This window comes from Numenius arquata, chromosome 10 (genome assembly GCF_964106895.1).
Source record: "Numenius arquata chromosome 10, bNumArq3.hap1.1, whole genome shotgun sequence".
In the NCBI taxonomy this organism is placed as follows: Eukaryota; Metazoa; Chordata; class Aves; order Charadriiformes; family Scolopacidae; genus Numenius; species Numenius arquata.
This window is the reverse complement of record NC_133585.1, coordinates 19,710,786-19,725,313: the sequence shown is the minus strand read 5'-3', so window position 1 is coordinate 19,725,313 and position 14,528 is coordinate 19,710,786. Positions and strand designations below refer to the sequence as shown.

Genomic DNA, 14,528 nt, shown 5'->3' with positions numbered 1-14,528 from the left:
TGTGGCGTCATCGCGGCGGCGGCGTTCCCAGCCTGCCCCGCGGAGGCGGCGCGCTCGGAATCATGGCGGCGGCGCTGTCGCTGCTGGGGCGGGCGGCGGCCCTCCTCGGCGGCGGGCGACGGCTCCTCAGGTGCGGGAAGGACGGGAGCGGGGCTGCGGGGCCGGGGGGGGGGGGGGGGAAGAACCTTCCGGGGTTACCTTACCGGTCGGTAACCGGCGGTGCCGTTGTGTGCAGGGCCTGCGGCGCCTCGGCGGAGAGGGTCCTCGGCAGGGGGATCAGCTCGGAGGAGCGCCCGAAGCGGCCTCTGACGGCCTATTTCCGTTTCCTGAAGGAAAACCGTTCTGCTTTTAGGCAAAAGAACCCAGGTACGCCTCCTGAAGGAAAAATCCGCTTCCTGACAGAAAATCGTTTTGCGTTATAGGCAAAAAAAAATAACCACCAAAAACCCCCAAAATCCAGGTTTGCGGTCTGAAGGGAAAGGAGAGGCTGCCCCCTTGGCTTTGCTCTGCTTTTAGAAATACAAAGTCTTAGCGCCGGAGGTTCTGTCGTAAAGCGCCCGCCGCTTTAGCTGCCGACCGCCTTTTCCCTCCGGAACGCGTGAGGTAAAAATTAAACTGAAACAACTGCTTTGGTAAACTTAAGTTGTCGTAAAGCCCATCAGCCCGCTTTCGGGAGGCCAAACCCACCCTGCTACCTGAGGTAAACTCGGTGTCGCCACACACTCGCGGCCCGGGCGCCTGTCGGCATACTCTTCTACACTTCACAGCTCGAAAAAATTAAAGATTTCCACATAACTTTAAAAACGTTTGAGGGGAAAAACTCCCCTCGGCAATACATGTTTGTGGTTTCCGGTCATTTTTAAATTGGAGTGTATTTGAAGTATACTGCTGTTGGTATAGCGAGCGGTACGGGGTTTTACTTCCATGCTTAGTAATTTAAATTAGTAATTTAAAAACCACACCTACTGGATATAGGTTGTATATGGGAGAAAAAACTAAACGTATTGAGAAGAAAATGGTTTTCTGTGACTATGTTCAATTTACTGTCGGAAACTTCATTTGTAGGCAATGCTGTCACTCCTGCTGTCAGAGAGCAGCAAAACGGAAAGCTGTGCAGATTTAGAAAATACTGTTGAAATAAATGTTAAAACGTTTAAAGAACTGCGGTCATAGTGGGCAGGGAGGTGAATTTAAGTAGGGACAACCGTTGGATACCCGATTTTGCTCCGTAGTGCAAGAGTTTAACAGTCTGAAAGGTGAAGGACGGAACTTGCCAAGCTTATTGTAGTTACGGGCCGATGTATTTGTACAGGAAAAAGGTCCTAGTGACAGCCTTCCTTGAGGAAAAATTGAAGCAGCTTGCCAAAGATACAATATCCATTTGTTATTCTCTTGCTATTCCAATGTACAGAAATGAGCAACATGGACCTGGTTAAAAAAATAGCAGGTGCTTGGAAGGAGTTACCAGCATCCCAGAAGCAGGTAAGTTTGTATCTTTGCCCCCTGTGCTTTGAACCCTGCCGGAGCCCTTGCGGTTGTTTCACTTGATTTGGTGTCCTCTGTGCTTGTTGTGTTGCGCTGTGGGTTTTTATCTTCTCGGTTGTTCTTTTTAAACAACAATTAAAAAAGCACTTGCATACAAAGGTTCAGGCGTAAAAACAGTTCTGAAGAGAATCGAGAGCTTTTAAGCGCTCGGGGGAAGATACTTTGATACTTTTACACGTGACTGACCTTTTAGTGTTTTTAATCTGTTGCCAGAGAAACAAAATGAGACAGATCTCGCTCTGTGGGGCTGGGAACCAGTATCTCAGGTTTTTCTAAATGGTAATTGTGTGTGTGCGTTACCTGTAGAATAACATCACTATTGTAAAGCTGTTCTGCTTTCACGTGCACAGGTCAATTTTATTTTATTTGTTGAGGTTAATTAACCTCAGTTAATTTTGATAAAAGGACTAACTTTATTTTCGGTTGATTAGGTAGTAACTAGAGACCTAACTTACAGGTGACTTTCTTTAAATCTCATCTAATGAGATCTAAATCTCATCTAATCTTACTTTTTCTCATAAGTAGTAAAATTTCTTTTGAAGTGGCAGTTTCAAGGGCTGATGTAAGACAATTCTATGAGTTGCTAACTAATATTTATAGCAAAGTAACGATCGTTCTTCCTGGATTGCAGTTAGCAATTAGATTCAGTTAGGAACTAATTGTGGTCTTCTAGCAACTCTAGCAATTTCTATCTTTGTTGAATAGAATTGAAGTGGCTCTTCTATCCCTTCTGGCTCTGTGCCTTAGTTTAAAATAATGCTTTGTCATTTCTATGGTTGAAATGGAGAACAGGATGGGATTTTTGCAGGTCTGCCCGGGCGCTTGCTATCCTGGCTCGGCTCTTCTTGGCCTCCTGGGACCAAGGCCGTGATTTTATGATGCTCTTGTACCCGTTATCGGCCAGTGCAGGAATGTGTCCGGTGACTGGAGCATTTGCGTGCTGCAGGGGGTCTACACACTTTAAGTAATCATTTCAACCAACCTTTTTTCTTGTATGGAAGATGGTTAGTGCTTTGAGCTGCATCTGAAGATTTGTCTGATGTTATCGGATTAGCGGAGATAATTCATGGGAAGAGCCTGGGTTTTGAACCTCAGTTCTTCTGAATCCATTCTGCTAATCAAATGGATCTGAAATTGCTACTTTACTTTAAAAATGTTATGTTCCAGGGGTAGTCTGTAATTTTTTTTTTTTGTTAGAAGTGTTAGCTTGTTGAATGGTAAAATGCTTCTGACTGAAAGCGTCTGTTTAAGATCGGTGATCGTTTGCGCTGTAGGTTTATGAGGACGCTAGGAAGACAGACTGGCAAAAATACTTGGAGCAGTTGGCCGCGTACAAAGCCCAGCTGACTCCAGCCCAGGCTGCGACTCTGAGAGAAGAAAGGAGAAAACGACTGGCAAAAAGAAGATCGTTCAGGGCAAAAAGAGTAAGTATTTTGAAGTTCAAGTGTCTTTTCTTTCAAGGAACCCGAAGTCTGTTTGTCTAGTATACAGAGCAGAGTCGAGGCATGTTTAGAAATATAAAAGCCACTCTCGGAATATAGAAAAAAAACCCAACCAAACCACAAACGCACAACAGAACCCCATGGACTGTAATAATTGCTGGTGTTAGCAGTTATTTTATTTTATTATTTTATTTACCAGTTATTTGGCTTTCCTGTGCTTTAAGCCCAGAACTAGCACGTATCTTTGTGCTCACGGGGAGCTTCTCTATGTTTTTTCCTTCCTTTTCCTAAAGCTTTCTTGAGGAGCGATGGGTATTAAAAGACTTTTGAACGAGCAGCACTTTCTTTGGTTGGGAAGACATCCAGAAATAGCTTTTCACAAAGGCCTTCACTGTCCTCTACAAAGTAGAAGCTGCTTGAAGTAGCATTTTTGTCCTTCCTTTCTTTGGATTCTGCCCCTTTTCTACCTGTGTAGCTGCTGACATGTTGAATTAGGCCTGTGCAGAGGCGCATCTGGGTCTGATTTTTGTATGAAATACAAAGACAAATGGTAGGTCTAATTTTGGAAGAGTGCATGCATAGGAGATTGATTAACTTTTCTCGTTGTTTTTAAAGGAAATGACTGTGCTCGGAAAACCCAAAAGACCTCGTAGCGGCTTTAACATTTTTGTGTCAGAAAACTTTCAAGAAAGCGAGGGTGTTTCACCTGCGGTAAGTCAGGAAAGGTTGTTCTTTAAAATAGATCAATTGTATGCGGAAAATCTGGTTTAGATTCTGTGACTTTCAAAGAAACTTCATCAGTTCGGTATCTGGATTTTGCTTCGCTTAGGTTATTTTTTTTAGGCTGTGGTGAACTTCTGGCTGTGCTGCTGGTGGGATGTCCTATGTGAAGTGCTGTGTGGGATCCAGACTTAAAATATTTGCACTGGTTTTTGCACTTCAGCGTTATAGACTTCATCTGTGCCTTCTGTTAGGAGAGAATTCTACATTTCTGTGTTTTGGTGTAGAAATACATTAGTTTTTCAAATGGTTGTGGTGGTGTATTGTACCTCCTGTGTCATGGTCGATGTTGTGGGACACGCAAGGGCTCCTCAGCAAAGTCACACATTCTGCCCTACACTACACTTTGGGGCAATTTACGTTATGCTGGTGGATTGCTGCACTTAGAATCATAGAATTGTCTAGGTTGGAAGGGACCTTTAAGACCATGTAGTCCAACCATCAACCTAACTCTGATAAAACCCATCACTAACCCATGTCTCTAAGCACTAGGTCAACCCGGCTTTTAAATACCTCTAGGGATGGGGCCTCAACCCCTTCCCTGGGCAGCCCATTCCAAGGCTTAAGAACCCTTTCCCTGTCAACATTTTTCCTACTATCCAATCTGAACCTCCCCTGGTGCAACTTGAGGCCATTTCCTCTTGTCCCATCGCCTGTTCCTTGGGAGAAGAGACCGACCCCCCCTGGCTACACCCTCCTTTCAGGGAGCTGTAGAGAACGAGAAGGTCTCCCCTCAACCTCCTTTTCTCCAGGCTGAACACCCCCAGCTCCCTCAGCCTCTCCTCACAAGACTTGTTCTCCAGACCCCTCACCAGCTCCGTTGCCCTTCTCTGGACCCGCTCCAGCCCTTCAGTGTCTTTTTTGTGGGAAGGGGCCCAAAACTGGACACAGCACTCGAGGTGGGGCCTCATCAGTGCCCAGTACAGGGGGACCATCACCTCCCAAGTCCTACTCACTTGAAGCGCTGAAGACCTCCCCCGTCTGCCTAATTAGTATGTTCCTTACCCTCTGCATTTAGTCGGAACATCAGGATGGTGGAAATAAAAAGCCGAGGAGCAAACCCTGCAGAAGGCAGGCGTCTCCAGTCCGCTGAGGGCCCTTTGACACACAGGTAGCAAAACCCCCCTGAAGCAGTACAAAGCTTCCTGAGAACATGGTTAATGCTTTAGTGGGCTCTGCTGAAGTTAGGGCTTGGTTTAAAGGAAACCAATACAGGCAGTGAGACGTGGTTGTGTTGCTGTAAAGCCCATTAGCTGCTCCGTGTGTCTGCTTTCGCAGCAGGCTGAGTAACTTAAGCCCCTTTCTGTTTATTTTATCTGTAAACGTGGCTCAGGTGATTTCCAGCAACCGGGTGAACTCTGCCATTGATTATTTAGCAACGTTAAGAGGGTGAGGGTATTAAGCCCCTGTGACTTTATGCTTTTTTTTCATGGGTTTATACTTGGCTTTTACTATCGTGGCAATCGCCTGTAACCCTCTGTGGTCAGGCTGCTGTTAAAATCATCCTAATGTTTTGCGTATTCTGTATCCTGTAGGCAAAGCTGAAGCACTTGTTTGATACCTGGCGAAAACTGTCCAGTTCTCAGAAGCAGGTACGTCGGTGGATTTTGATGGGGCTCTGATCTAATCACAAAATGACCAAATTAGTCCAAATTAATACATTCATACAAAATCTTAAACTCGGTTGTTCAAAGTATAATACCGAGGAAAATACTCCAGGAGTTATATTTGCGTCTTGAGGAAGATTTGTCATTACTTTTATTCCAGGAGTGACCATTTCTTTCACAGTGAAATGTGGGTGCGTGGGATAGGACGGAAGTCCTGTGTGCCTGGAAATGAACACGGAGGGACATCTAGGGAGGAAGGTGGAATCATTTGCAAACATTGGATTTTTTTTCTAATAACATATAATATTTTTAAATGCCAGCACAGTAATTTGCTGCTCATGGAAAGGCTCTTGACAGCTAAAAGCAACAGAAATCTATCCTGGGGATAGCTTTCTGCCAGCTTTCTTGCTGTGTTGAAATATGAGCCTACAGCAGTGTACCTGAAAATATCTACTGAAATAGAATAAACCTCCAAACTTGCAAGTGTTTTCTGCTTTTCTGTCCTTCCTCCTCAATGCTCTTCTAGATTGGTTTTGAAGGTGTACTTAGAATACACACTGGGTTCACCTTCTTCCTGCAGGGAAAAAAAAGGTTGAAGTAGTTGTGGAGAAATACCTGTTCCGCATACCTAGATATATATAGGCGTGTATATATATATAAAAAAAATATATATATTTATATATATAAAAATACCTATTCCTTACATAAGCCAGCTCTCTCAAGCTAGTACTCCAAAAGCCTTAGCTGTTAGTAATAGTATTGAATAAACTTCCTTTTCAGGAATGACTTTTGAGTCGACACAACCATAATTCAATGCTAAGGTTTTTCTATTTTTGTATGATTTTGATGTGTTTATTTTTGTTAATTTGGTGGAGGTGAAAGTGAACGCCTGGGATGCTGTTATCGTTTGAGGAACCCACAATTTATTGTCGTTTAGATAATTATTTTATCACCTGATGACCCCTCTCCACCCAGGAAGGGGAATCGGGAAAAAACAAAGAAACCCAAGGTTTGAAATATAAACAGATTTAATAGAATAAGACTAAATAATTAACATGAATAATGCTAAGGGAACAGTATTGATCCTGGTACCAAAATAAAATATAAAAGGATTATACTCGGCCAATTCTATCAGGAAGAAGCCGTGCACTCCCAGCAGGGACAGCAAATGAAGAGAGAATTTGTCAGCAAACTTTCTAATTTATATTAAATGTGAGGTTCATGGTATGAAATAATCTTGTTGGCCAGCCTGGATCAAGTGCCTGGGTCTCGCTCCTCCTCATCCCCGCACCTGGGGAGCTCGAAAACACTGAGACCTTGAAACCTGCATAGCGTGGCTGGCTATAAAGTAAATATTTTCAGAAATACACTAGAGTCTTCTGAAAGTGCATTTTCCCAGGCATTTTTCTGGGGTGCATCAAGAAGAGTGTGACCAGCAGGTGGAGGGAGGTCATCCTGCCCCTCTGCTCTGCCCTGGGGAGGCCCCATCTGGAGCACTGGGTCCAGTTCTGGGCTCCCCAGTTCCAGAAGGACAGGGAACTGCTGGAGAGGGGACAGCAGAGGGCTACAAAGATGATGAGGGGCCTGGAGCATCTCTCTTAGAAGGAAAGGCTGAGGGACTTGGGTCTGTTTAGTCTGGAGAAGAGAAGACTGAGGGGGGATCTGATCAACGCCTATAAATACTTGCAGGGTGGGTGTCAGGAGGATGGGGCCAGTCTTTTTTCAGTGGTGCCCAGGGACAGGACAAGATGGAACGGGCAGAAAGTTGAATATAAGAAGTTCCACCTAGACATGAGGAGGAACTTCTTTCCTGTGAGGGTGGCAGAGCCCTGGAAGAGGCTGCCCAGAGAGGTGGTGGAGTCTCCTTCTCTGGAGACATTCCAAACCCGCCTAGACACATTCCCGTGGGACCTGCTGTGGGTGGACCTGCTTTGGCAGGGGGTTGGCCTGGATGATCTCCAGAGGTCCCTTCCAACCCCATACCATTTTGTGATTCTGTGACAGGGGTCCTGTGTCGCTCAAAACAGGACAGATACGCACTGCACAGGTCTTCATCTGAGTGGCCTTTGTATGAAGGGGGAGGATGTGACATGACAGTTATCCTCACAAAGCCCATTCCCTAACTGTTATCTTCCAGCCATACCTGCAGCTTGCCGAAGACGATAAGGTCCGGTACGAGAATGAAATGAAGTCCTGGGAAGTGAAAATGATCGAACTGGGACGTGAAGACCTGATACGTTCCACAAAGCAAAGGCCAAAAAAGAATCCTGCTGAAACCGGAACGGCCAAAGCTTCCTCACATGAAAGCAAGGCAAAATCAAAGTTGAAAAAATCAGAAGAATAAAATGGTTAAGTATTTTGTATTGACTCCCCTTTGGTTGTCACGTCTTTATCCTGCGGTGTTAATGCTGCAGTCAGCATTAGCACTGAAACGTGGAAACCCCAAAAAGGGGCCCGCCGGAGAAGTAAATAAAGGTGATCAGGTAAGAGAGAGTTCAGCGTCTCTCAGAACCGGCGGCAGCCATCGCTGCGGGGGTGGCCTCGACTCTCCAACAAGAACCGGTTAATCAAGCTGTGAATTAGTGATACTGACATCAGCAGAGCTGTCCAATAACGGTAGATAACAGCTAGCTTTTTTAAGATATTTTTTATGAAAGTGAGAATATTCCACAATGTTACCATCTAAATTCTGTAAATAAGAGCTGAAATCCGAGTTAATGCTGCTGTGTTTTATTCCCTCCGTGGTATCAGTTGAGAGGAGAAATGTTCTACATTTCAACACGAGGCACAAGAAATGGAACACGCTAACTCTTTATTTTATGCATCTGTCTCTTTTGTATGTGTCAGTTTGTGTGTACCACTTATATTGCGTTGAATTAAAGACCATATGAGTTTTGTAAAAACATATCTTTATTGGACTTTTATTCCGTGGTTTTGTTTGGATGCACGCAAACACTTTTTGCCTTCCCGCTGTCACACCGGGGACAGCCTGGAAGGAAAACGTGTGAACTGTCAGAGCTTTGGTTTTAATGTAATAAATATAGATATTTTGAAGAGCTGCTTGATTTTTATTTTTTTTTATCTGAGGTCTATGTGTCTTAACGAAAGTCTCGGAGGTATTTTGGAGAACCTGTATTTTTAGAAAGCAGGCGAGCGGTGCATTTCATCCATCCCTGAATGGCCCACGGCTTGTTTACCCATGGGAAGAGGAAAGCCAAATAGGGAGCCCTTTGCATTTTTTTCCTTTTTTTTTTATTTTACTGATTGTAACTATATCTGAGCGCTCCTGGCTTTCCTCCTTGGCAGAAAATGTACTGAGTTCGCAGGCGGGAGGTTCTTGCTCAGCAGAAGCTTCCCTGAGGGACTGATGCGAATAAAGCCACCGAGACTTACCCGGGCGTAGGGGGGACACCAGGCGGACACAGCCCCGCTGCAGGCCTCTTGCCCACCTCCCGCCTTCTTCCCCTTCTCCTCCCCGCGGGAGCCCTCCCCTACTGCCGGGGTCGCGGGTCGCGCAGGTTTATGAAGGATAAACCCGAAAACTTCCCTCAGGTGGCTGCCCCAAAGCCCGCCGCCGCCGCCTCCGCCTCCCCCTCAGCGGCCCGCCCGTCCCGCGCGTACGCGGCGCCGCCGCCTCCCGCCCAACCAAATCTCGCGAGAGTTGGTTGGGCGGGAGGCGGCGGCGTGGCGCGCGCACGCGCGGGGCGGGCGGGCCGCTGAGGGGGGAGGCGGCGGTTGGCGGCCTCAGGGTGGCGGGATGGGGCTGCTGGAGCAGTGCGAGGCCGCCTTCGGCTCCCCCGACCTCTACCGCGTCCTGGGCGTTCGCCGGGAGGCCTCCCCCGAGGAGATCCGCCGCGGCTACCATCGCGCCTCGCTCCGCGTACACCCCGACCGCGCCGAGCCCGAGGACAAGGAGGAGGCGACGCGGCGCTTTCAGGTGAGCGCGGGAGGGGAGAGGAGGAGGAGGGGGGTGGCGGCGGTGGTGGCGGTGGCGGCGGCCGACCGTGGCTGGGCTGGACGGACGGACAGACAGACGGACGTTCTGACTGACTAGGCTGGACGGACGGGCTGGACTGATTGGCTGGGCTGGAGGGACTGACTGACTGGGCTGGCTGGCTGGGCTGGACGGACGGACAGGTTGACTGGGCTGGAGGGACTGACTGACTGGGCTGGACGGATGGACAGGTTGACTGGGCTGGACGGACGGACTGACTGACTAGGCTGGACGGACGGACGGACAGGTTGACTGGGCTGGACGGACTGACTAGGCTGGATGGATGGGCTGGACGGATGGACTGGGCTGGACGGACGGACAGACATTCTGACTGACTAGGCTGGACTGGCTGGCTGGGCTGGAGAGACTGACTGACTGGGCTGGGCTGGACAGACAGGTTGACTGGGCTGGAAGATGGACTGGCTGGGCTGACTGTCCCCGTGTCCCCGCAGATCCTGGGCAAGGCGTACGCTATCCTGAGCGATGCGGAGCAGCGCGCTGTGTACGATGAGCAGGGCACGGTGGACGAGGAGGGCGAGGCGCTGCGGGGCGAGCGGGACTGGCAGGAGTACTGGCGGCTGCTCTTCAAGAAGGTGAGAGCCGGGCCGGGGTCTGGGCAGCGGGTGCGGGGCCCTGCAGGGCTCACTTCCACGGGAGGGCAAGCCCCCCGGGACGGGGAAACCCACTGCTTCAGAGCTGTAGCTGTGTCTCCCTCACAGGCTTCGTGTAAAACACGGGGTTTTCTTATGCTGTCTCTTAAATCCTGGTGAATACATCCTGTAACTCAAGGAGTTACATCTCTCTGCTTCAGATCACCATAAAAGACATCAAAGACTTCGAAAAGAGCTACAGAGATTCAGAAGAAGAGCTAGCTGATATTAAAGCGGCATACCTGGATTTTGAGGGTGACATGGACAGAATAATGGAGTCCGTGTTGTGTGCGGACTACACAGATGAACCAAGAATCCGGAAAATCATAGAAGAAGCCATTGACTCTGGAGAAGTCCCGTCCTACAAAGGTTTTGTAAAAGAGTCCAAGCAGAAAATGATGGCAAGAAAAAGGCGGGTAGGTTATATCAATCAATCAGGGACCAAAGGGAAACATTATTTATAATAAGCTTTTAATGTCTCTTGGTAGAAATAAATGAAACTGTTTTTAAAACAAACGTTTGCCACAGAATTGCTGGGTTACAGATCTTGACTTTCACATTTAGTCACCTGTGTTCTCCATCTCCACCCCACGAAATTGCTGTTTGGAGTGGCTTTGGAGTTGCCATTTGCTGTTGCCTATTATTACTTTATTTTATTTCGTTATTATATACAATGGCTTAGTACAGTTTAGCATGTCCGTGCGATGATTTACAACGGATAATGAGTTACTGGAGTGAAGAAGTGTTCGTGGGGTGGAAATACATTGTGCTTGCCTTTTGGCAAGTATGAAACAACATTCTGGACTAAATGGAACCTGGGTTCTCCAACCTGGCTTTTTTTAGACACTTTATAGAATGTGTTACGTGCACATCACAGTAACCTTTCTCTAAGTTAAAGAAAAGGTAATAGCTGCTAGGACAAAAAAAGTATGGGTGGGGGGAACAGGGATGGACATCCTGTTCAGCGTTGTCAAACAACATGGATGCAAAAACCCAACCAAACAAAACTATACAACTTTGTCAAATAACGTGCAAAATGCTTTTTAACAAACTAGTTTGCTATTTTAGGCAGAAAAAGAAGCTAGAGAGGCAGAAAAGGCTAAAGACGAACTGGGCCTTGGTGGAGAAGATGACTTGAAAGCGCTGATTCAAGTAAGGCTTTTTGCATCTGTTGAAGATAATTACGTTACTGGCTTATAATTGTGTTTTCCCTGAGCATCTTTGTATTTTGGATCCTTGCAACTCTTCTGAGTTCCTGAGGTTAAAACCTGACATTAACATTAATTATCTATGCGCTTTAATTAGTCGGAGTATGGTATGGGCTTTATTATCTGCATCTTTTTAAAAATTAACAACATTATTCTAATACCCTTACTGCATACACAATGAAAATACTTCTAGTTTTAGGGTTTGTTAATGGTTCGTTCTTTCTGAGGGATTCCACGAGGATGTAGAAGTTGATAGGTCTTACTATTTGGGGGTTTTTATCTTGGGGATCGAGGGAAGAAACATACTGTTTACGTTACGGTTTTTGGAATGTTTTCTGTTTCCTCTTTCTTGTTGTCCAGTGGGCGGTGTTCATACCTCAAATTGTAGTAGAGTTTTGGGTCTAAACTAAAAATTGCTTTGCTTTTTCTAGTTTTATGTCATGATTATTTTTTTTATAGTCACTCTTTACCTCTGTCTGGATACGTCTGGTAGTTAGCTATAGAGCTTAGAGTATACAAGTAGGTTTTTGCTTGACAGTAAAACATCTCCTGTATCTTGTATTCCCTGCTTAATATATTCCAAGATTTTATGTAGCTTTCTAACTTCAATAGAATAATCTGTATTGGGAAGTAGTAGAAGTTCTGAGGTTGTGGTGTTGGTTTTTCTTCCCCAGAGCAGAAACAAAGATCGAAAAAAAGAAATGGATGACTTTTTGGCCCAACTGGAAGCAAAATACGGGAATAATGCTAAAAAAGGAGGAAAGAAGACCACGGCCAAGAAAGGAAAGAAATAAAGAACTTTGTAGGCTGAAATGTCAGGTATCACTTTGTCTGGGAACATGTGGATTTGGGAGAACTTCAGAGTTTTTCTGGACTGCTGTTTCGGACTGTGTGTGCATCAACTTGCTGTGACAGGGGGGTATGACACAGAACGCATCATGAACGAGAAAGACAAAGCATTCTGGTGCTACTCTTCAAAATCCTTTGGCTGCTCTTCAGTTAAGATCAAACAGATTCTTGACTAAAAGTTTTGTTACAGTAAGGAAGCGGTGTCATGTTTGGGATGCCAGGGTATTCATTAAACTTGTGTTAAAGCACCTTCCCTCCAAACAGCTAATGGGTCTCAGTACAGCCAATGGGTAAAACGACGTCATCCCACACCTTTGAGAAGCTTCAGTGCTGGCTCCTGCAGCTTCCGAGTTGGAAACCGTATCTTTTTGCTAGTCACACATTTCTTTTATATAACAAACCTTCTGCTGTTTTTGAAGGTCTTTGCACTTCAGCTCGACAACTGTTTGTCAGAGATCCCAGTGGTTTTATAAAGATACTTTGGAAAAATTGCAGATTTAATAAATGAGAAGTTTTTTTGCAGTATTCTGTGCTGTGTTGCTTCCCCCAGGTCTCTCTGCGCTTCCTAAGTAGCTGTTCAAAACAACCTGATCGTGTTGACTCCTCTGACTGATTTCAGTCAAGTAAATACTACACGCTCCAATAACAGCTGAAAATATGGCTCTATTGCTAACTGAGGCATCGGTGCTGGTGATGCTGTGTTAGATGAAACAGCCACCTAGTGTTTGGTCTTGGATTGCCCGTGGCAGATGCCTTAGGAAGAAAATGAGACTGAAGTAGATAACTGACCATGCAGAAATTCTCTAAGTGCTGAGGTGAGGTACGAAACTGAAACATCCACGGAACAGAGTCAGTTCTGTGTATTCCTGGGGTTCGTGATGTCCCCTAACGAGGGGTTCCAAAGCTTAGAAATGTATCGCGTGTCATTTCAATAGCATCACAGTCAAGTCTGCTGTAGGATGGGAGCGATCAGCTACTTCACTGTAGGTTAACAGGTCTGTTATCGCAAAAGAATTACTTCTCTAAGATGTGCAAATACTTTGAAGGCTTTTGCTTCAGCTGGCTTTAAACAACTTGACGTAGCGTGCAGGGTATGAATTTCAAGGGTAACTAGTTTTCAACTTAGTCTAGCTCAAAGGAACGAGGCTGGCTTTATTTTGTGGATCATTTTTCAAAGGCTTACGAGCCACAAGGTGACACTTTTGAGTTGAAGGTCCTTATTGCATCACTGATGCCATTCAGGACCTGACAATTTAATAAAGCTTCCTGGGGGGAAGCCAGAGGTAGATGGTAACTCTGTTCCCTTTTACTTGGCTGCTTTCAAAAGTTATCCTGACTCTGAACGAGTACAGCATATTGGTATGTTGCATAACACGACCTGAACGTTACTTTTACTACAAAAAATAGATCTCTAACAGCCCAGGAGAAGTCTCTCGTGTCAACGATCTGTACAGAAACCAAAACTTACCCAATGGTGAGACTGCTTTCACTTTTTTAACACACTGACTCCTCTGGGCTATAAAATACTACATTACATATACTAGAAGTCTGTTCATTTGTGTATTTTTCTAACTCTTCTGCATTAGAGCTTTAGAAAAATAGCTTGGTCCCTGAGGAATGGCACGGGATGCTTATCTCCAGTCAGTTTGAGATAACTGAATGACACACTGTGCAACGTTCCAGTAGTCTTAGCTCTTAAGAGAAATTGGACTTTTGAAAGAATTTAGCGAATAAAGGCCTCTCTTTAGCATCAGTTTATCTCTGTGCAAACCTTAGAGGTTTAGATTGAGCCAAGAACTCTTTCTTTTCCCCTCTAGAGATGCAAAGGAAAGTTAGCCCAGTTACATTTGCACAGTTCTGCTTTGCTTTCTTTTCCCTTCTTTTTGATTAGAGCATGCGTGGATCAACTGGACTCAAGAACTTCAACATTGATTAAAAATTATTAGCTGTTCTGTAAGTACCACTAACGTTTGATAGCTTGCGTAACTGAGAGTGGGGGGAATAAGGGAGACACTTCATAAAGAATCCTGACAAGTTATTATGAATTGTAATTTGGAAAATATTAATAAGGAAATTTAGAAAAAAGTGCTCTTTAACTGGATTATAAAGGAACAACCATTTTTGTGCAGTGCTCTAACTTTGCTAAAATACAGTACGTGCTTATCCTCATGTTGTCTTTACGCTTCCTTGTAATCTGGCGTTTACTGCTTGGGAGTAAGACCTTCAACTAATCATTTGTTTTGAGAAGCTTGTGTTTCATGCGTTTATCTTATTTGGAGCCACAAGGGCAACTGCAGCGAATACCTCCAGTAGGTCTGTCCCACGGTGCAGAACACATCTACTAAAAGTAGGTATTTTTAGGAAGGGAGACTGACCTATTCTGTGAAATCACCATAACATCTCTCACCGGGAAGACAATGTACATTCCTTGAGTGCTGTCTGGAACTACTTGT

General features: G+C 45.5%; 2 protein-coding genes across 2 annotated transcripts; both read left to right on the top strand.

Moving 5' to 3' along the window:
• Positions 1-44: 44 nt before the first annotated feature.
• Positions 45-8,426, top strand: TFAM (transcription factor A, mitochondrial). The gene is made up of 7 exons (XM_074155250.1): positions 45-130; positions 236-366; positions 1,412-1,482; positions 2,820-2,969; positions 3,603-3,698; positions 5,303-5,359; positions 7,512-8,426. The coding sequence occupies exons 1-7, from the start codon at positions 63-65 to the stop codon at positions 7,716-7,718; spliced, it is 780 nt and encodes a 259-aa protein (XP_074011351.1). The 5' UTR covers positions 45-62; the 3' UTR covers positions 7,719-8,426.
• A 635-nt stretch (positions 8,427-9,061) lies between these two features.
• Positions 9,062-14,243, top strand: DNAJC9 (DnaJ heat shock protein family (Hsp40) member C9). Its single transcript, XM_074154920.1, has 5 exons — positions 9,062-9,311; positions 9,821-9,961; positions 10,180-10,434; positions 11,087-11,170; positions 11,901-14,243. The coding sequence occupies exons 1-5, from the start codon at positions 9,132-9,134 to the stop codon at positions 12,018-12,020; spliced, it is 780 nt and encodes a 259-aa protein (XP_074011021.1). The 5' UTR covers positions 9,062-9,131; the 3' UTR covers positions 12,021-14,243.
• The last annotated feature ends 285 nt before the right edge of the window (positions 14,244-14,528 follow it).